This window comes from Chrysochloris asiatica, unplaced genomic scaffold (assembly GCF_000296735.1).
Source record: "Chrysochloris asiatica unplaced genomic scaffold, ChrAsi1.0 scaffold00218, whole genome shotgun sequence".
Taxonomy (NCBI): Eukaryota; Metazoa; Chordata; class Mammalia; order Afrosoricida; family Chrysochloridae; genus Chrysochloris; species Chrysochloris asiatica.
Genome location: NW_006408736.1, coordinates 1,495,838 through 1,519,253, shown reverse-complemented (window position 1 = coordinate 1,519,253; position 23,416 = coordinate 1,495,838). Strand labels below are relative to the sequence as shown.

The window sequence follows — 23,416 nt, the reverse complement described above, 5'->3', positions numbered from 1 at the left end:
CTTTGCGTTTAGCAGCCTAACTTTTAACCCACCATACTACCAGAGTTTCTATGTTTATGGTTCTAGCAAAACGTAAGTGATTAAAATCAAGAGTTTTTCATTCAGGAAGAAGTTGAAGGAAATCAAAACAAATCTATGAGAGTCAAAAAATGAATTTGAGTACATCTCATGGGAATTTGGAAACTATCTCAAGAATAAATAAGAAGTATTAAACATTAATGGTATTGCAATGACTGAAGAACAAAAGAACTGTTCGATAACATCAAGAATATACAGGAAGAAAGCAAAAGGACATCAAAAAGAAAAGACCAAATGATGTCAGAAGAGACTCTGAAACTTGCTCTTCAGTGTAGAAAAGCTAACGCAAGAAGAAGAATCGAGGACATCAGAGCTGAACAGAAAATTTTAAAGGGCAGTTCAAGAAGACAGTCTTCTCAACAATCAAAATGGAAGAACATACTCAGTATTTCTCAAGCTGAAAAATACTGAGGGGATAAAAAAAAAATTCAAGCCTTGCTTTGCAATATTAAAGTACTTCATGAGCAATATATTGAAAGATGCAGAAAGCATCAAAAGAAGATGGAAAGAATATATAGTAACTGTACTAAAAACATTTTAAGTGATCCACTCATCACACTAAATATTCATTTCTATCACACACATAGATGTATTTTACAATAAGAAGACACCAATATACATAGGGCAGTCAAACACATAAACCTTTAAAACACTCAAGTTCAATCATTGCTTCTACCTTGGACTAACCCCATTCATATGCATAAGGTCTTGGGTCTCTGGGAGGCTGGATTCCAGTAGGTCCTTGCCCAAGTGTCATCAGTTCCAGGTAACTCCAAAAGCTGTAGCTCTCACTTTCACTGAAGCATTTTACCCCCTACATTCCTTTCAGTCATTGTGGTTGTTGTTAAGTGCCATTGTGTCAGTTCCGATCCTTAGTGTCCCTATATAGAGTTTCCAAGGAGCAGCTCCTCAGTTTGAACTGCTGACCTTACAGTTCAAAGCAAGCTTGCAGTCGAGTGCTTGTCTTATCCTACAGTGTCATACTTCATGCTTTCATGAGTTTGGAGTTATTGCAATGAATTCCACTCCCACTCTGATGCCAACAGCTTAAACCAACTGGGGACCATGTCTCACTTCCTCTGACAACATAAGGGGAAAAGAGGATCAAACTTAAAATCAGCCCAAGACCAATTCCTTGAAAATTAGTCATACTTGAGTGTCAAATTTATAATACTCACTCTTTTGATTTTATTTCTCTACAAGCCCACTCATAGTACCACATGACTTAGGCCAGGTTTTCTAGGGAAGCAAAACCAGAGAAATACACACAGACACTCCCAGTGGAAGGGAGAGAGTCTTTCCTGCATGTCCATTATATAGAGAGCAGGTCACAACCCCAAGGAAACATCCTTTTAATTGATTGGCTACCCATAGCCAATCATCATAGAGTTAACTATGCCTGTATTAGGTTTCATCACCAAGGGAATAAGCACATCTCAATTGTTAAACCCCTAAATATCCTAGCCCACTCTAGTTGACAGAAAACCCTAACTATTACAAGAAGTGACCCAGTGGAACACAAAAGTCATCAAGCCATCAAGCAACATGATTACTATCACATGTAAATAAAAATTTGCTAAAGATAATTGAAAAATAGTCGCAGCACTGAATCAATAAGGAGCTGCCAGAAATTCAAGCCAGATTCAAAAGAGGACATGGAATGAGGGATATCATACCTGACACTGGATGGATCTTGGCTAAAAGCAGAGAATACCAGGGAGATGTTTATCAATGTTGTTATGAAATGCTGGTTCTGACTTATATAGACCCTGTATAGGGTTTTCGAGGAGCAGCTGGTGGGTTTGAACAGCCGACCTTGAGGTTTGTAGTTCCAGTGTTGATCCTACAGTGCCACACCAGGAAAGATGCTGTGCTTATTGACTAAGCAAAGGCTTTAAAATGTGTGGATTTTGACAAGCTATGGATAGCATCGCAAAGAATGGGTATTCCAAAATACTTAATTATGCTCATGAGAAATTTATACATAGACTAAGAGGAAGTTGTTTTTATCTAAGTTGTTAGAACAAGGGAATACTGAATTGTTTAAAACCAGGAAAAGTGTGTTCTAGGGTTGCATTCGTTCATCATTTATTCAGTCTGTATGCTGAGCAAATAGAATGAGAAACTGGATTATATGAAGAAGAATGTGGCATCAGAATTGGAGAAAGACTCATTAACAACCTTGATATGCAGATGGAAGAACTGTTCTAGCCAAAAGCAAAGAGGACTTTGACTGTTGACAATCAAAGCCTATAGCCTTTTGTGTGGATAGCAACTCAATGTAAAGAAAATGAAAATCCTCATAACTTACACAATAAATAACATGATAAACAGAGAAAAGTTGTTGTCAAAGACATTGTTTTGCTTGGCTCCACTATCAATGCCCATGGAAGCAGCAGTAACAAAATCCAATGTTGTATTACATTAGGTCAATCTGCTGTAAAAGACCTCTTTATTATGTTAAAGAGAATAATTTGAGAATTAACGCACACCTGACCTAAGCCATGGTATGTTCAATCACCTCATATGCTTATGAAAATTGGAAAATGAATAAGAAGACCATAAAATTTTGATGCATTTATATATTATGTTGCTGGAAAAGAATAGTAAAAGTATCACAGAATGTCAGGAGAATAAACAACTCTGTCTTGAAATTAGTACAGCTATGCTCCTTAGAATCCAGGATGGCTAGACTTCATTTCTCATGTATTCAACATGTTATCAGGAGGGACTTATCCCTGGAAAAGGATATCATGTGTAGAAAAGTAAAGGGTCCTCTATAAAGAGGAAGACTCCCAACAGCATGGATTGACAGAGTGACTGCAGCAATGTGCTCAAGCATAACAAGAAATGTGACTAAGGCACAGGACAGGACAGTGTTTCATCCTGTGAGTCGAAACTGACTCACTGGCACCTAACAACAACAGCACTAACCTAAAGTTTGGTGGTTCAAACCCACCCTTATGTGCCACAGAAGAAAGATTTGATAAATCTAATTCTATAAACTTTATAATAAAAAAAATACCACGGGGCTCAGTTTCTACTCTATAACTCAATGGCAATGTTTTTTCTTTCCTTACTTTTTTTTTAATAGTATGAAAGTAGTGAAACTTCTCTGAGAAGTAGCATTTTTTGTTGCTATGATAGAGATTGCCTTTATAAAGTTCCAAGGATGAAATAAACTGTTACTTATCCAAGCATAAGTTCAACTATATCAGATAGCACTAAACTTGCCATTTGTGTAATTTTGCCACATATTATACAACATAAGAAAATTACATAACTAATCTTAAGAAGTGTAACAGACATCTTATTATCTTCCCAGCAGCTAGATTATATTTGTTAAATCAAATATGCTTTTTGTGTCAAAGTTCAAAGGAGGAAAAATAAATAGTCCTTAATTCATGGGGAATTATATAATGATAAAATTTTCTTGTGTACTTCTTACATAGCCTGTAACAACATAGGACATGCAGTCCAGAATCTGAGTACAAAATGATAGGGAGATATGAAGATAGTGCCTGTTATTTATAATTGAAAAAGTTAGATTCGCTATGAAATGAAAACCAGTAAGGAAGTATTTATTCAATTGATTTGAAATGGTGGCTATTCCTTTATTGTAATTATTGATATGTAGTAAAACAGAACTGCTAGCCTATTGTAGTGCAGTCTGGCGCTGTGGGTTAATGTGCCAGACTGCAAAGCCGTTTGAACTGCAAGGTTGGTGGTTCAAGCTCACCAGCTGCTCCTTGGAAACCCTATATAGGATAGCTATGGGTCAGAATTGACTTGATGGCACTTCCCAGCAACAACTCTTATTTCTTTGTAATTTATAAATCCATTTGATCTAATAGGGAAAAATCATGTTCATGGAGTTAAATTTACTGCTTTAAATCCTACTTCTATCATTATTACACATCCTTAGACAAATCACTTAATCCTTCTGAATTTCAATTTTATTACAGATGAAATGGGACTAATAATTATAAGACTCAACTTTATTATAAGAATTAAAAGTAATAATAAACCTAAGGCATTCTTTAGAATACAACCTACCAAATAATTGTTGTTAAGTGTCTTCCAGTCAGTTCCGACTCATAGCAATCCTGTTTAGGGTTTTGAAAGAGCAGCTGTTGCATTTGAAGCACAGACCTCTTGATTCAAATCGAACTTGCACCATGGTAGTGGTATGCCGTGGAGACAGTTCTGACTCATAGTGACCCTGTATAGGGTTTCTGAGACTGGAAATCTTTATGAGAACAGAAAGCCTCATCTTTCTCCTGCGGAACTGCTGACCTTGAGTTTGGCGACCTGACTTGTAACCACTAGCTCAGTAAATAATGACAACTGTTACTAAAATGGTCTGCTTATGCCGATTCCTCTCTCAAATACTAGCTACTTGAGGACAGAGATCACTCCATTGCATTTTTTAACCTATTCTGAAATCTAAATCCCTGGCTCAGACTGGCTTTCAAACTCTTAAGGCTAATCTATTGTTAATTAGATTTGGATTCTTGGCAACTTCATTGGTTAGAATAAATTAGCTTCCTGGGATTTTGGGCTGTAATTTTTACAGAAGGTGATTGCCAGCACTGGATGAGCTGGATTCTAAACTTTAGATTAGCAGTTGAGCACATCTGCTAGAAGCATCCATATAGAAACATGCTTTGTATTTTCATTCTCATTTATGTTTTGCTTATTCTATTGTTATGTTGTATTAACAACTGAAATAATTGTATTTGGTAAAGTACTTGAATTGGAATAACAAGGGAATTAAGGACACAGTGAAAGTAGCTTATTAATTGTGTGATATACTCTATAGGATATGTAGAAATATCCAAAAGTACAACTTTTAAACTTTATAAATATGAATTAATTTCAGCTAAATGCCTAACTAGGGAGTTCTGGTTGTATTGTGGGTTACATGCTGGGCTGTTAATGTCAAAGTCAGCAGTTCAAATTGACCGGCTACTCTTCAGGAGAAAGGTAAGTTTTCTGCTCTGTAAAGATTTAAGGTCTCTGAAACCCTGCAGTGGGTTGCTTTGAGTCAGAACCAACTCATCAACAAACAACCACCAACCACCACCAAATGCCTAACTTGGTCATAATATGGTTGTTGTTGTTGTTAAGAGCCACTGAAGTGGTTCCTACAATTGGCAATTTTACATAGGGTGTCTGAGGAGTGGCTAGAGGGTTTGAACTGCCAACCTTGTGGTCCAGTGCTTACCCTACAGCACCATACTCCATAATATGATTGCACACTACTTTTCCAATTTATGTATGTTTTTAAAGGAAAATATCTTCCTACTGGCACTTAAACTATACAACTACTTACCTATCCATGCAAACTGAAATATGACAATATTTTGTGATAAAGACTTAAACAAATATGTAGGATTGCCAGAGGAAATGATGCAGGATATTAAAGATTGTATCTTTTTGGCAGCTCTTCCTCAAAGTACTGGTGTGTGTTAGTAACTGGAGGCTAATCCCTATTGTGTATCATAGTATACTGTCATATTCTCACTGTTCATCTGTCTTACTAGAGCTGACTAGGAGAGTAATTACTGCTGAGATAAGCCCTTTGCTGGACTATATGCAATTAATTCAGTTGAAAAAAAGAAGGAAGAAGTCTGACACTTTAATAATGTTTAAATATACCTAATCTATGTCCTTTCTGTTCCTCATGTTTCCTAAATACGAGAAAGAAAGAGGATTTGAAAGTACTTACAGCTGTCTGTTCTTATGTAAATCATTCATGGGCCTGTAATATTCCATCCTAAAATAACTTCCATGAAATGATACCATAAATTATAATAGAATATAGAGCAAGTAAGGAATTACTTGTAAGATGAATTCAGGATATGATTTCATGCACTAAGAATGTTTCTCTTATCAGGTAAGAAATATTCTGGTATTAAAGCTTCAAGGGCATATAGTTTTATTCAATTTGAATTTTTAATATATTTTTTAACCAAATTAAAATTACTCTTCTTTCTAGATTCTTGATAAAGAGCTATTTAGCCAAATGTATTACTCAGTCAGAGCCTTTATTTTTAGTATCCCCTTTTTATTATGCATAGTAACCTGATTACACTTAATGTTACACTCTCAGTTCTTCAATTGTCTTCAATTTATAAAAAATCATCAGTTCTCCCAGAGCCTTTATGCAGCACCATGCTTTGTTATTCAAATGAGCCAAGCACTTGGTTTACATTTAAATAAAGTAAATGGCATTTTAAAGAGTTGCATGGAATGATTGTTTATATGTTTACTTAATCTCAAGGATGAATATAATTTTAAATGTTTGCTTTGAATGAGAACAAAGGTTTAATAAGCAAAAAGGGAGATTGCTGTTGTTACTAAGTTGTTTCCAACTCAGACTCATAGTGACCCTGTATAGAGTTTTATGAGGAGCAGTTGGTAAGTTTGAACCTCCGACCCTGCAGTTCAAACCGACCTTATGGTTGAGTGCTTATCCTATAGCACCATACCAGGAGTCCATAAGAGAGATTATATATGTATAATATTCAAACAAGAGGGGACTTAAATTTAAAAAAAAAAAAAAAACTCCATTATCTTCTCATGGATTTTTCTATGAACTTTTTGAAGCCCTCTCATGTGTACATTGCATATGTGTATACCTGCACTTAAGGAGCTCTGGTAGCATAAAGATTACAAATTAAGCTGCTAACTTCAGGGTCAGCTGTTTGAAACTACTAGCCATTCTGCTAAAGAAAGATGAGGCTCTCTTCTTCTGCAAAGATTGGCAGCCTCAGAAACCCTATATAGGGTGGCTACAATTCACGAAGCGACTCCAGGACACTCCACTACCAAACACATATTTGGAGTCATGGTGTGGCACTGTAGGATAAAAGCAGGGCAGCAAGGTCTATTAGAAACACAAAGCTGGTGTTTCAAATTCACCATTTGCTCCTAGGAAGCTCTATCCTGGGTTTCCATGAGTCAGAACTGACTGATAGCATTTAATAGCAACATACATAGTTGGAGTCCTGGCATGGTACTGTAGGATAAGCACTGGACTACAAGATCAATTTGAACTGCAAGGTTGGCAGTTCAAATCTGCCAGCTAGTTCTTGGAAACTCTAAAAAGATCACTATGAGTCAAAACCGATTCCATGACACTGAACAACAATACATACATTTAACATCTTATATGTGGAATCCTGGTGTGGTGCTGCAGGATAATGTGCTGGACTGCAAGGTCAGTTTGAACCACAAGGTCAGCAGTTCAAATCCATCAGTCGCTCCTTGGAAACCCTATACAGGTTCACTATGGGTTGGAAGCGATGATGCAAAGGCACTTAACAAACAACATGTGACCTGGCTTTTTAGGTTAGCTTTGACATTGCAGGGGGTAAAAGTTTTTAATATAATGGACTCCCTGCTGTATTAAACACCTAGAACAGATGTTTTTAGCAGCTTTCTCTTCTAAAAGAAAAAATAAATATTTAAAAAAATAATAATTGTGACATAAATTAGTTGGTTGTAACTGCCAGAAGAGAAAAGCAAGTTAATTGAAGCTTCATTTTATTGAAGTTTGCAAATATATTCATGTCAAAAAGTAAGTTTAAATAAGTATTATATTGGTTTAAGAAAAGAGTAGTTTGCAAAAGATGCAAATTAGGCAACTTCTTTTTAGGTTTTTATTTTAAAAATATGATTAATACTTTAATGTAAAGAAAGTTCTTTAGTATTTAAAGTATTTAAAAAATTTGGTAAATTATTTAATGTCTGAACCACATTTTTCTATTTCCATACAAAAACTATGTTTTTGTTATTGTTAAGTGCCCTCAAGTCAGTTCCGGCTCATAGTGACCATGTATAGGATTTCCATGGAGGAGCAGGTATTGGGTTTGAACTGTCACCTTGCTGTTCAAGTCGACTTTGTGGTTCAGTACTTATCCTTCAGCTCCACACCAGGATTCCCCCAAAACATATATACTTCAAAATTCATAGTTTGCTTTCTTTAAATCTTCAATATAAATAATCACTTTAAATGGTAACAAAATGACAAACTTTGAGTAATTCAAGTTATATTCCTTTATCTTTAAACTAACTCTTGTTTTTAATCTATAATTGATATACACTAATATGAATTGTTAATTCTTATAAACTAACAGGGTTTAGAAACACAAGCTAAGACACATAGTTGGAGTGGACTCCTGGTGCGGTACTATAGGATAACAAAGCTAGCTGAACTCGCCAAAAAAAACCCTTATAACTGAATTCCTTCCTGGTGTGGGGCTATAGGATCAACACTTGACTTGAAACCACCAGCTGCTCCTTGGAAACCCTATATAGGGTTTCTTATGAGTTAAAACTGACTCAATGGTACTTATCAATAACAACAATGTTGTTAAGTGCCGTCGACCATAGCGACCCTATACAGGGTTTTCGAGGAGCAGCTGGTGATCTTGAACCGCTGACCTTGCAGTTCCAATGGCTTTGTAGTCTGGCGCATTAACCCACAGCGCCACACCAAGACTCCATTATAGTAAACATATTGTTATTAAGTACCATCAAGTCGATTACGACTCAGAGTGATCGTACAGGGTTTCTGAGGAGCAGCTGCTGGGTATAAACAGTGGAACTTGCAGTTAGCAGTCCAGTGCTTATTCTATTGCGCTACACCAGGACTTGTTGGTCACCATGTTGTTGTTACTAAGTACCATGGAGTCGGTTCCGATCCATAGCGATACTCGATAAGGTTTCCGAGGAATAGCTGGTGAGCTTGAACCACTAACCTTGCAGTCCAAACGACTTTGCAGGCGCATTAACCCACAGCGCCACACCAAGATTGTTGTTGTTTCTGTCAAGTGCCTTAGAGTCGGTTCCGACCCACAGCGACCTTGAACAGGGTTTCCGAGGCTGTAAATCGTTACGGGAGCAGAAAGCCTCATCTTTCTCCCGCGGAGCTGCTGGTAGTTTCGAACTGCTGACCTTGCATTTCACAGCACGATTCGTAACCACTACTCTACCAGAGCTCCTTAAACCAAGATTAGGGGTTTAGTATTAATTGGAAGAAATATCTCAACTAATAACTAAGCACTTCAATTCTAAAACAAAACAAAACAAAAAAATGTTAGGGACTTCACAGACAACTTTAATTGACAAAATATGAAAATAATAGTTTCAGAAGGGAACAAAAAGAATCTATAATGTGATGAAAGACTTTAAAAAACTGAATAGGATTATTGAGATTTACCATAAGATAAGCACTGGACTGAGAAGCACAGTTTGAGCTGCCAGACACTTTGCCTGGAAAAAGATAAGGCTTTCTACTGCGGGATGAGATTTAAATCCTCAGAAATGGTATACAGGGTAGTTATAGGTCACACTTACCAATAACAACAACAAACAGATAAATCTTGACAATATGTTGTTTACCGTGCTTGAAACTAAGACGGTGGAATATCATTAGCTAAGAAAAAAGGACAAAGACCTAAAATGTAAAAGTTTATAGATGGTTCCTTTTATCTTTCTGGGTTTGTTTGTTGCTGTCATTAAATGTCGTGGAGTCCTTTCTGACTCATAGCCACCCTAAGTTTGGAGCTATTGAAATTCATATTCAGGGTGATCTTAAACTTAAGAAGATCCAATTTTGAATCCAATTTTAATGCTTGTCTTGTTTCTGTTGTTGTTGTTGTTAAGTGTCCTTGAATGGGTTCTGACCCATTGCGACCCTGTATAGGGTTTCCTAGGAGTGGTTTGAACCGCTGACCTTGAGGTTCACAGTCTAGTACTTATCCTACAGCATCACATTCTCACATTATTGCTTATACACGTTCTTCCTTAGCTATATTAATATTTAACCCACAAATCAAGCTGCATTATCAAAAATTAACATTTCTTTTGTTAAGATAGTCAAGCTGAAGATGCAAACACAAAAAATTTAAAAGATTGTCTTAATTTTCATTTTGATTGTTACTAAAAATGTTCAAAGACTAAATAACCAATATGGGTAATTCAAGTTTTTAAAAAAGATACTTTTCACTAACTTTAGTAAAACAACCAACATTATTGTTATTTTGAGCCATCTACTGGGTTCTGCCACCACTCGTCTGTCAGTTTGTTGTACTGTGATGGTTTGTGAGTTGCTGTGATTCTGAAAGCTATGCCACCGTATTTTAAATACAAGCAGGATCACCCATGGTGGACAGGTTTCAGATGAGCTTCCAGATGAAGACGGGCAATGAATGCAACACCATTCCTCTTCAATTTGTCATTCCCGGCATAGTAAATCATGTGGCTATCAGATTCAAAATGGCCAATACCAGTCCATTTCAGCTCACTAATGCCTAAGATATTGATGTTTATGTGTTCCATTTCATTTTTCACAACTTCCAATTTTCCCAGATTCATACTTCGCATATTCCATGTTCCAATTTTCAATGGATGTTTACAGCTGTTTCTCTTCATTTTGAGATGTGCCCCATCAAAATGATGGGTCCCATGGGCTTTTCTCCCATAGGCTTTACTCCATTTGCATCATTGTGGTCAACTATACTTTGAGGAGGCAGCTCAATGTATAGTTGAATGCCTTGGAAGGCATTTTGAGTGCCTTCCAACCTGAATGGCTCATTTTCAGGATGGATTGTATCTCAATGTAAGGAAAACAAAAATCCTCACCACTGGATCAATAAACAACATTCTTATCAACAGAGACAAGACTGAAGTTGTCAAGGACTTCATTCTTCTTGGATTGACTATCAACACTCATGGAAGCAGCAGTCAAGATATCAAACAACTTATTGCATTAGGCAAATCTGTTGCACAAGACCTTTTTAAAGTTGAAGAGCAAAGATGTCAACTTGAGAACTAAGGTGTACCTGACCCAAGCCATGGTATTTTCAATTACTTCGTATGCATGCGAAAGCTGGACGGTGAATAAGGAAGACCGTAGAAGAATTGATGGTTTTGAGTTATGGTGTTGGAGGAGAATATTGAAAGTGCTATGGGCTGCCAAAAGAACCAACAGATCTGTGTTGGAAGAAGTGCAGCCAGAGTGCTCCTTAGAGGCTAGGTTGGCCAAACTTCTTCTCTCATACTTTGGACATATTGTCAGGAGGGAGCAGTTGCTGGAGAAGGTTATCATGCTTGGTAAGGTGGAGGGTCAGAGAAAAAGAGGAAGACCTCCAGTGAGGTGGATTGCCCAAGTGGCAGCATCAATGGACTCAAGCGTGGCAACAATAGTGAGGTTGGCCCAGGATCGGGCAGTGTTTCGTTCTACTATGCATAAGGTTGCTATGAGTTGGTATAGACTCAATGGCACCTAACGACAACAATAACTGGATTCTGACTCATAGCAAACCTGCATAGGGTTTCTCAGGAGCAGATGGTGGATTTGAACCATTGACCTTAAGGTTAGAAGTCCAGCACTTATCCTACAGCACTGCACTAGGACACCTAAACAACGAACATGGTGGTGTTGTTATGTTCTGCCAAGTGAGCAATTAACTCATAGCTACGATGTTCACAGTTTCCAAGGAATGATTGGTGGGTTTGATGCACGGACCTGTGGTTCAAACTGACCTTGTGGTCAAGTGCTTATCCAAAAAGTCACACTAGGACTCTGGGGTGCTGAATTACTTTGTTACTTTGTAAATTATACCTACGTAACATTGACTCAAAAATTCTTGCTGACACAGTATTGAAGCATTCTCCTGCTAATCAAAAGGTTCCCTATTTGAATTCACCGGTCTCTCCACAGAAGATTTTACAGACTGCTTCCAAAATGATTTAGAGGCTAGGGTAAAGTATGGGGAAGTTGGACTCTGTCCTAGAGGATTGCTGTGAGTTGAACGGACTGCACAGCAATGAGTGTGGTTTGGTAACATTAACTCTAGAAGTAATCATTTTCACTCTCATTTCATTCGAGAAATAAATGTCTAGTTGTTGGTATATGCTATGTTTTAAATCTGACCATAATTAATATTGTAAAGATTTACAGCCTTGGAAACCCTGTACAGGGTCGCTATGAGTCGGAACCGACTCCACGGCACATAACAACAACCATAACTAATATTAAGGAAAAAATGAATTCTTCTGAGTTCATTACCCCAAAGCAACATTCTATGACACAGTGAATGAATAGATTCTCTGCTGTATTAAAATAGATAATTCTGTGCATTCCTTAATGTCTACATATTATTTGTATTCAACTCTAAGATATTTTTATGTGCTGCTTTAAACAAAATCTTGATCACATAATATAACTTACAGCATTAAAATAAGTATAACAATATTTCATAATATAATAATATTTATATTATAAATCAATTACCTAAATATTTATAAACATGTTAAATTATAAAATGCATATCTCTTTTGTCTGTAGTACTATTGTTTAAATCTGGCTTACAGTTTTTCTAATAGGACTAGGCATCAGCATCCACTCAACAAAACAACACAGATCAAATGTGATGTTTCCTTAAAGATGTTTTTACTGGTGAGTCAATAAAATATGCTCTGAAGTTTGAAAGCTTACTAATATCTTAGAGCTCTCAGAAGCTTGAGGGTCTGCACAGTCAGTTGAAATCAAATTGTATTTAATCAGATATTGCAAGGTCTCTTTTATTGCATAGCACATGTACTTTTTCTGGTATTGCAAAAAATCTTAATGAGTTAAAAAAAAAATTCTAACTTCTATATCATTCTTAAGGAGCTCTGGTGGAGTAGTGGTTCCGAGTTGGTCTGCTAACCTCAAGGTCAACAGTTCGAAACTATCAGCTGTTCCACAAGGGAGAAAGATAAGGCTTTCTGCTCCCGTACAATTTACAGCCTCAGAAACCCTATGCAGGGTTGCTATGAGTTGGAACCGATTCCACAGCATACAACTACAACGACAACATATCATTCTTATTTTAGACTACTACCATTTTTGAGGGCCCTGGTATGGTGCAGTAGGATAAGCATTAGACTGCTAACCATAGGTCGACAGTTAAATCTACCAGCTGCTCTTAGAAACCCAATTCAGAGTTACTATGAGTCAAAGCCAACTCCATGTCACACAATAACAACAATTTAAAATTTACATAACAATTGAATGATTTTTCTTGTATATCTTGTTAATACTATATATTTACTATATATTTAAATAGAAAAATATTGCCCCTTGATATTCTTGGTGCCTGCTAAAAACATACTTTCATGTTACGAATGTGTATATTTTCTATTCATTACATTATTTTATGAGGACACATTTTTTAAAAGGCTTCTGAAATATGAACTGTACACATCACATCTTTGTACAATTTATACCTTATTTGTTTTTGAATGATCTAATATGGCATCATGTGTGAACAAAAAGTCACTTTAGGTTAATATATTTTGGGAGTTCTGTGAAACTGTAAAGTAAAAATCCATTTTTGATTGCAAGATTATTGAGTACTTTGCTTCATTATATAAGATTGTATCTCTAGATATAGCAGTAGAGTCCAAGTCCAATCATGCACTTTACACCATATAATGTGGCCTTTACCTTCAAGATTTATGACAGTTGTAATTAAAATGTGTAACCAGGTTCAGTGGATGCATCGTGGCATCACTAATATTGGTGTCTCCCAATGTTTTAACTAATGATGTCACATTATTCCACTCCATCCCAATCCCGCAAGTGGGGCCAACTTGCAGAAGCCTTCTCTCAGGAGAAAATGGTCTTATGAAGTCTTGTGCTCCACAGCCTGCTCCTCCCTTCCCCAAGTTTCCCTTAGCTCTTCCCGTTCTCTTTGGTCAAAGCAAAGATGCAGCTTGTAACCCAGTGGCAGGGCCATGATCAGTCTACCTAAATCCGTACTTTTAGGTGATAAGGGGTAATGATGAATTACTGTACTGGGTGATGGGTGAAACCAACCCTAGTAAAATCACTACCTTTCTAGCCCACCCCCTGTGGCACCAGTTGGCCACATCTTCCACTAATAATCCTGGGGTCATTAAGATGTCAACTATAGTATCCCATGTGACAGCTTGTGAAGGTGCAATGTATCATCCCACACTAAACTCCTAGTGATGCCAATGTCTGGAAGCATATACATTTTAACATAAAATAAAAATCTCTATAGTTTTTGTTTTCTTAAATATCTACGATTTGTTGTTAGATGGTGTCCAGTCTGCCCTGATTCATACCCACCAGTGTTTCATGTAACAGTGAAACTCTGCCCAGATCCTGAGCCTTACTCACAAATGTTCCTATGTTTGAGCCCATTGTTATAGCCGCTGTGTCAACTTGTCTTCTTCAGGGTCTTCCTGGGTTTGGATGAGCCTCTAGTCTACCAAGCATGACATTCTTCTCCAATGACTATGAATCAGAACCACCTTGATCACACTATAACAACAAGTATCCTCTTGACCATGTACAGGTTCTACCTGAGATAATTAAGTGTTTGGAATTAAAATATCGACATTTTTTAAATTGTAAAATGCTAAAGTTAATCAGAGATTGAATCATTAGCAAAGGTACTAATAAATAGGCTATAGAGTTTATGGCAAATAACCATGCCTTGTAAAGAACTCTGGGAGCCAAATACTGTTATCACTTACCAGCTCTTCTTGGAGTTGGAAAATGAGTTCATCCCTCTCTTTCAGCTGCAGCTTGAGCATGGAGCATTCATCTTTCATTATATCCTATAAAAAATATCAAAGAGACCGTATAATAGGCTTAGCCTTTTTGCTTTGATCTAGTAAGGAAAGTTAGCTGCACTCAATGGAAGATAAATTACATTAGACAAAAGAAATTCATATTTCATCTATGGTGATATTTTGAAAACGTATTCTGAATTATAAAATAAATGGCTATCCAGTAATGTTATTATGTAATAGTAGATTAGCCCCTCAGGTTATAAGAAGACACTCAAAATAGGACTGGGGAAGAGCTGCTTCCTCAAAGTGGAGTTGACTTTGGTGATACAAATGGAGTAAAGCCTTCAGGACCTTCATTTGCTAGGGGGGCACAACTCAAAATGAAAATCAACAGCTGTAAACATCCATTAATTATCAGAACATGCAATGTATGAATTATGAATCTAGGAAAACTGGAAATCATAACAAATTTAAAAGGACACATACACTTCTATATCCTAGGCATTAATGACATGAAACAGGCCATTGTGAGTCTGGCAATCACATGGCTTACTATGCTGGGAATGACAAGTTGAAGAGGAACAGCATCATTCATAATCAAAATAACATATCAAGATCTGTCTTGAAGTACAACACTATCTGTAATAAGACAATATCCATATGCCTACAAGAAAGACCAGTTAATACAATTATTATTCAAATTTACACACCAACCACTAAAGCAAGTGATGATGAAACTGAAAAATTCTATGGACTTCTTCAGTCTGAAATTGATCAAACCTGCAATCAACATGTATTGATAATTACTGGCAATCAGAATATAAATGTTGGAAACAAAGAGGAAATGTCAGCAGTTCGAAACTATGGCCTTGGTGTTAGAAATTTGCCGGAGATTGCACAATAGAATGTTGCAAGACCCATGACTTTTTCATTGTAAATACCTTTTTTAAACACATGACTAAACATATACACATGACATATCATTTTAAACATATAATCATATACACATGACATATAATTTGTGGAAAGAGCTGGTGGAAAAACTCCATATCACCAACCAAAACAAGACCAGGAGGCAGATTGTGAAACGGACCAGCAATTGCTCATATGCAAGTTCAGGCTGAAGCTGAAGAAAAAATTTTAAAAGTCCACAAGAGCCAAAATATGACCTTGAACATATCCTATCTGAATTTAGAGATCATCTGAAAAACAGATTTGATGCATGAGACACTAAAGACTGAAGACCAGAACAGTTGTGGGATGATACCAAGAACATCACACAGGAAGAAAGCTAAAGGTCATTAAGAAGTCAAGAAATATGGAAAAGACCAAAATAGATGTCAGAAGAGATTCTGAAACTTGCTCTCCAGCATAGAGATGCTAAAGTAAATATAGGAAATGAGGATGTGAAAGAGATGAATAGTAAAATTTAAAGGACAACGCAAGGAGACAATGCTAAATATAATGAAATGTGAAAATACCTGGAGTTAGAAAACCAATAAGGAAGAACCTGCTCAGTATTTCTGAAGCTGTGAGAACTGAAGAAAAAAAATTCAAGCCTTGCCTTGCAATATTGAAGGATTCTACTGGCAAAATATTGAATGATGCACTAACATCAAAAGAAGATGGAAGAAATACACAGTCACTATACCAAAAAGAAATGGTCGAGGTTCGAGCATTTCAAGAGGTAATATATGATCAAGAATCGGATAGTACTTAAAGAAGGTCTCCAAGCTGTACTGAAGGTATTGGCTAAAAACAAGGCTCCAAGAATTGATGGAATATTAATCGAACTGTTTCAATAAAATGATACAACACGGGAAACCCTTACTCACTTATGTCAAGAAATTTGGAAGACATCAGCCTGGCTAATCTATTGGAAGATTCATACATTTGGCCATTTGAAAGAAATGTAGCTCAATGGAATGTGGAAATAACCAAATAATATTAGTATCACATGCAAGTTAAAACTTTGCTGAAAACAATTTTAAATGGCTATATTTGTCTATCGGGCTGCGGACCGCAAGGTCAGCAGTTCAAAACTTACAGCTGTTCCACGGGAGAAAGATGAGGCGTTCTGCTCCCATAAAGATTTGCAGCCTCGGAAACTCTGTGTAGGGTCACTATGAGTCGGAACCGACTCCACGGTACTTAACAACAACAACAAAACAATATTTGTCTATAAACCGGAAGCTGTCAGAAATCCAAGCTGGTTTCTCAATATGATATGAAATGAGGGGTATCATTGCTGATACAGGATGGGTTTAGGCTAAAAGCAGATAATATCAGAAAGATGTTTACTTTTGTTTTATTGATTATGTAAAAACTTTCAACTGGATCATAAGAAACCATGGATAACATTATGAACAATGAGTATTACTGTCCATAGTCCAAGAGATGTTCATTTGAACAGAACAAAGAGATACTGAATGGTTTAAAATCAGGAAAGATGAGCACCAGGTTTGCATCATTTTATCATATTTATTCAATCTGTATGATGAGCAAATAATCTTAAAAACTGGATTATATTTAGAAGCATGTGGCACCAGGATTGGAAAAAGACTAACAACCTGTGACATGCAAATGATACAACATTGTTAGCTAGAAGCAAAGAGGACTTAAAAATATTCGTGGATTTCATCTCAATGTAACATGTAAAGAAAACAAAAATCCTCACCACTGAACCAATAAATAATATCATGAAAGTGATGAAAAGATTGAAGTTGTCAAAGACTTCATTTTGCTTGGATCCACAATCAACACTCCTGTAAGCACCAGTCAGGAAATCAAATAACTTATTGCATTAGAGAAATCTTTTGCAAAAGACCTTGTTAAAGTGTTCCAGAGCAAAGATGACAGTTTGAGGACTAAGATGTGACTGGCCCAAGTCATAATATTTTCAATTGCTTCATAAGCATATGAAAGCAGGAGAGTCAATAAAGAATAGTATAGAAGAATCAATGCATTTGAATTATGGTGTTGGTGAAGAATATTGAAAGTACCACTTACTACCAGAACTAACAAATCTTTTTTGAAACAAGTACAGAATGTTCTGTAGAAGTGAAAAAGGCAAGACTCCATCTCTAGTACTTTGGAAATGTTATCAGGAGCGATCAATTCCTGGAGAAGGACATTCTGCTTGGTAAAGTTGAGGAGCATTAACAATAGGAAAACCCCCAATAACATGGATTGATCCAAGGCCAGGAACAGTGGACTCAAACATATCAAAAATTGTAAGGATGGCGCATGACAGGGCAGTGTTTCAATCTGTGGTACACAGGGTAGTTATGAGTTGGAACTGGCTCAACGGCACCTAACAACACAACAGCATGATGGTGAATTGAAACCTGGTAGTGCTATAGGATAACACTAGACAGCCAGCTACAAGGTCAGTAGTTCAAATCCACCAGCTGCTCTGCAGGAGTAAGAGGAGGCTTTCTGTTCCCATAAAGATTTACATCCTTTGAAAGCCTGTACAGGGTTGATGTGAGAAAAATCAACTCAATAGCAGTGGATTTATGATGTTGAATCATTTTCAATGGTGCTTCCTGACAAAGATTGACTAGAGAGAAATACCTGTGATCTACTGTGAAAAAAATCAGCCAATGAAAACCTTAGAGGTCACAAAAGTCTAATTCAAAATAATCATAGGGATGACCCAGGTCAAGGCATCATTTTGGTCTGTGGAACATGGGTTGCCATAAGTCATGGACTGACTCAGTGGCAACTAACTACATAGTTATATGAGCAGGCTCCCAAAAGTTCATGGAAAAATGCATTTAAGAGATAATGAAATTTTTCCATGAACTTTTGTATACCCTTGTATAACAACAATTCATTAATCAGTTTGTCTTACTGTGGTGGCTTGTTTGTTGCTATCATTATTTCAATTATCAGCAGGGTCAGACATGTTGGATGAGTGAAGGGTCCAGATTAAGGGAGAATAGGAAGAAAGGTCTTGTGATCTACTTTTGGAAATTGCTGTTGTTAAGTATCGTCCAGTTGGTTACAACTGATAGTGACCCTGTTTAGGGTTTCTGAGGAGTAGCTGGTGAGTTTGAACTGCCAACCTTGAGGTTCAAAACTACCTTGTGGTCCAGTTCTTTTATGGCAGCACCACACCAGGACAGTGAAAATCCTATGGATCACAACAGAATAGTGTCCATCATGGAGCTAGAGATAAGTACCCTAAGTTACAAAGCACTCACAATTGCACTCAAACATACCAATGGTCATGAAGACAGTACAGCACAGGACTGGGTGGTATTTTAGTCTGTTGGATATGGAATCACCACGAGTCAGCACAAATTCAATAGCTGCTAACAATGTAGTTATATATAATGGATAAAGCCAACTTTTAAAAAATACACTATTTGTAAATTTAATCTATGATTTTAAGATTTAATTTAATTTTAGGTTGTTACATTTAGAGTGATTTTCATATAGTTGATTTCAGTGGTGTCAACAGTGGTACGTTCTCTTGTAATGCCTGCTAAAGAATATTAAATAAAAGTATACAATTTCCTTATAGATATTAGAGAGATATACATTAGGTTATTTGTCTCAAATTTAATTTCCTGGCTTCATATCCCATGCATGTTATAATATATTTTTGCCTGTAATTAGAATCACCTAATTATTTAAGACTATTGTGTAAACAGAGAAAAAGTTACAGAAATTAAGGCAAATAGAATGTGCAATTCACTTTGAAATGATCTTATACTGAAATTAGAAATATAGATAAAAATCAAATGATAATTTCTGACACTCTCACAAACCTTCAGATACTTCCTCAGATAGAGTTTGAGCATAAAACATGTCAAATTTGGTATTGAGTCATCATGATTCTCTTGCTATATATAGACTTCTGGTCTTCTCTCTGGAGGACTTTATAACTTACAAGCTGTTTCCCTCATTCTTGTAAATGGAAAGGTCAAAAAATTAAAAAATAAAGGGAAAAAAACAACACTATCGGAGCACACAGGAACAGAGTGTTAACAAACAAGTGAAAAAAAGGTAAGAAGGAAATAGGAACATGTTAGGGAAGGACAACAGGACAGAAATTAGAAAACATAAAACTGTACAATAACTGACAATGCATTTTTGCAGCCCTACCTAAATAATTTAGCTCATATAATTCTTGTGTTAACTTAGCTTTAAGGTAGCATGCTGTCTGCAACATCTAGGTAACTAGGGAAATAAAGCTGTGCAAGTATATAATCATCTAAAGTCCACCAGAGGAATCTAGTCTCACATATAAAAAACAAGGTCAATAAAAACACCACTCACATACTTTATTATTTACTGTAAAATCATGGGAAATATTTCATAAACTATTTCAGCATTAACATCTGATACCTGATGCTATAAAACAAATTATCTTTTTACAAACATCCAATGAACAATAGAGATTATACTTTGTATGTTTGTATGTACATACTCATTAAAAAGATGAATAATTCACTGACTTGCAATGACAGTGTAGATTTTTCTAAGTATAATGTTTATGAACATTTAGAAATAAGACAAAGGTATAGTATTTAATGATATTCTTATGGATTATACTACTATATTTACTAGAGGGAAAAATGTACGTAGTTCGATCAAATAATTACCTTTTTCTTTGTTTTAAGGATCTAATACATATATTTTTAAACAAAGCATTAAATTGTATGTTCTACAATTTCTACAATGAAAAAACAAAGACTGAATGAGCGACTCAAATATTCTACAAGGGAGTTTCAAAAAGTTCATGGGAAAATGGAATTTAAAAATACGGACTTTTTTCTATGAGCTTTTTGAAGTCACTTTGTACTCTGATTTTCAGACGGCACATAACAACAACAACAACAACAACATAGCATACATAAGGAGCTGTGGTAGCGTAGTGGTTACGAATCGGGCTGCGGAACTTAAGGTCAGCAGTTCGAAACTCCCAGCCACTTTGTGGGAGAAAGATGAGGCTTTCTGCGCCCGTAAAGATTTATAGCATCGGAAACCCTGTACAGGGTCACTATGGGTCAGAACCGACTCGACGGCACTTAACAGCAACAACAAAAACAGCATACGTAAGCAAGATATTAGTGAAGTTTGCATATCAAATACAAATTATAGTTTTTAAATTATGCATAATGAAAGATAATTATATTTACTAAGTAATGTGTAAAAATTGACAATAATTTGTTTTTCGAGAAATGGTCAAGGTCTTGTAAGTGTTCAAAGTGTATATTTTAGAAATTAGTTTTTCTAGTGTATAAATCAAATAAGGAAAGAACATAATCCCTCGACACTGTAGTCTGCTAGAATTTTCTAGCAATTAAATAGAGACTGGATGTCAACATAATCTTTTCATCTGTATGTGGGACTCTTAGGAAAAAAATTTAATGTTCACTGATCTCCATCACTCAAAAGGTAACCCTAACAAATGTACAGGGTTTTATAATTTACAAAACACTTTTCATACAGAATCTATTTTTCCAATAGAATTTTTCTTAACTAGCTACTTACAAAATGGCTAGCTATTTCTATCACAAGTATAGCTTTAAACATAAAAAATAAAGCAGAGAAGATATAATTTTAGTAAATGTCACATAAAAGAAAAACATTTATAATAATACCAATACCTTTAAATTTTGTTCATCAGTCTCACAACAAAATTTATTAAATACTAAGACTTTTGGAATAGTTAAAAGCATTATTTCACAGAAAGAAATTAGCTAATATTAAATCATGAGGTTATGGAAAATATAATTTCTAATTTGTTAGTGTTTTCTTTGATTCATTTTACCAATGGCTTATGCAACTCTTCTAGCATAATGTACTTCATTTATCTTCATCGTTTCTGATTATATGTTAAGTGGATAGAATACATAAGCATATCTCATGATCCTTGTGAAATGTGTTTGTCCCCTTTACTATTCTTTGCCTCATCTAATTCTTTTATGAAAATGAAAAATTTTAAACCACATTGGTATTTATTTTACTGAAACCACCTTAAATTGACAGTGTTTTGTAGACAGTAGGATGAGAAACAAATTTCCAGGGTCATGGGGTTAGCTGTTGTAGTTTTAGGTGCCATTGAATCGGTATCAGCTCATAACAACAGTAGGCACAACACAATGAAAGACTGTCTGACCCTGTGTCAATGTCACAATCATAGCTACCTTTGAGCCCATTGCTATTGCCTCTATGGCAATCCATCTCATCGAGGGTCTTTCTCTTTTACTCTGACACTCCACTTTGGTGGTTATGTGCCGTGGAGTCATTTCTGACTCACAGCGACCCTGTACAGGGTTTCCGAGGCTGCAAATCTTTACAGGAGCAGAAAGCCTCATCTTTCTCTCGTGGACAGCTGGTAGTTTCGAACAATATATTTATGCAAGGACTAGTCTCTCCTGACAATAAGTCCAAATATGAAAGACAAAGTCTGGCCATCCTGGCTTCCAAGGAGCATTCTGGCTATACTTCTTCCAACATAGATTGGTTTCTTCTTTTAATATTCTCCTCCAAAACCATGACTCAAATCCATCAATTCTTCTTTGGTCTTCCGTTCACATGCATATGAGGTTATTGAAAATACCATGGATTACGTCAAGCACATCTTTACTCTTCAACACGTTAGAGAGGTTTTGTACAGCAGATTTGTCTAATGCAATAGGTTGTTTAATTTCTTGACTACTGCTTCCTTGAGTGTTGATATTTGATCCAAGAAGAATGAAGTTTGTGACAACTTCAATCTTTTTTCCATTGATGAGAAGGCTGTTTATTAATCCAGTGGTGAGGGGTTTTGTTTTCTTTATATTGAAATACAATCCATACTGAAGGCTGTGCTTTTTGATCTTCATCACTAAATATTTTAAGTCCTCTTCACTTTCAGCAGGCAAGGTTGTATCATCAGCATATCACCGGTTGTTAATGCGTCTTCTTCCAATCCTGATGCCACATTTTTCTTTATATAACCCAGCTTTTTGGATGATTTGCTCAGCATACAGGTTGAATAAGTATAGTGAAAGAATATAAACCTGTCGCACACCTTTCTTAATTTGGAGTGATGAACTACTTCCAAGTATTTACTCACTGAAAACATTACAAATAGCAGAGAAAACGAGCCCCTCAGGTAGGAAGGAATTCAAAAGTGACTGGGGAAGAGCTGCTTCTTCAAAGTCGAGTTGATCTCTAGTCCATAGGCCACTGTTTTCTTCATATAAACCAGCATCTCAAATTATTTGCTCAGCATACACATTGAATAAATATGGTGAAATACTACAACCATCCTAATTTTAAACCATTCAGTATTCCCTTGTTCTGTTTGAACAAATGCCTCTTTATCTACGTACAGATTCCTCATGAGCACAACTAAGTGTTCTAGAATACTCATTCTCCACAATGTTGTCCATAGCTTGTCATGATCCACATAATCTAAAGCCTTTGCATAGTCAATAAAACAAAGGTAAACAACTTTCTGATATTCTCTGCTTTCATGAATGATACATTTAACATTAGCAGTGATAGTCCTCATTCTATATCCTTACCTTAATCCGGCTTAAACCTCTGACAGTTCTCTGTCAATGTGCATTTGCAGCTGTTTTTGGATTATTTTTTAACAAAATTCTTCTTGTATGAGATATTAATGATATTGTCTGATGACTTTGGGTCACCTCTCTTCAGAATGAGCATAAATATGGATCTCTTCCAGTTAGTTGGTCAGGTAGTTGTCTTCCAAGTTTCTTGATATAGA

At 36.1% G+C, this 23,416-nt stretch overlaps 1 protein-coding gene across 1 annotated transcript in view; it reads right to left on the bottom strand.

Annotated features, from left to right (window-relative positions):
- CCSER1 (coiled-coil serine-rich protein 1) overlaps positions 1-23,416 on the bottom strand; it is a 1,871,951-nt gene that overhangs the window by 1,126,749 nt on the left and 721,786 nt on the right. Inside the window, exon 7 of the mRNA XM_006872972.1 lies at positions 14,641-14,724. Within this exon, the coding sequence (XP_006873034.1) occupies positions 14,641-14,724 (84 nt within the window). The remainder of the gene's footprint in view (positions 1-14,640; positions 14,725-23,416) is intronic.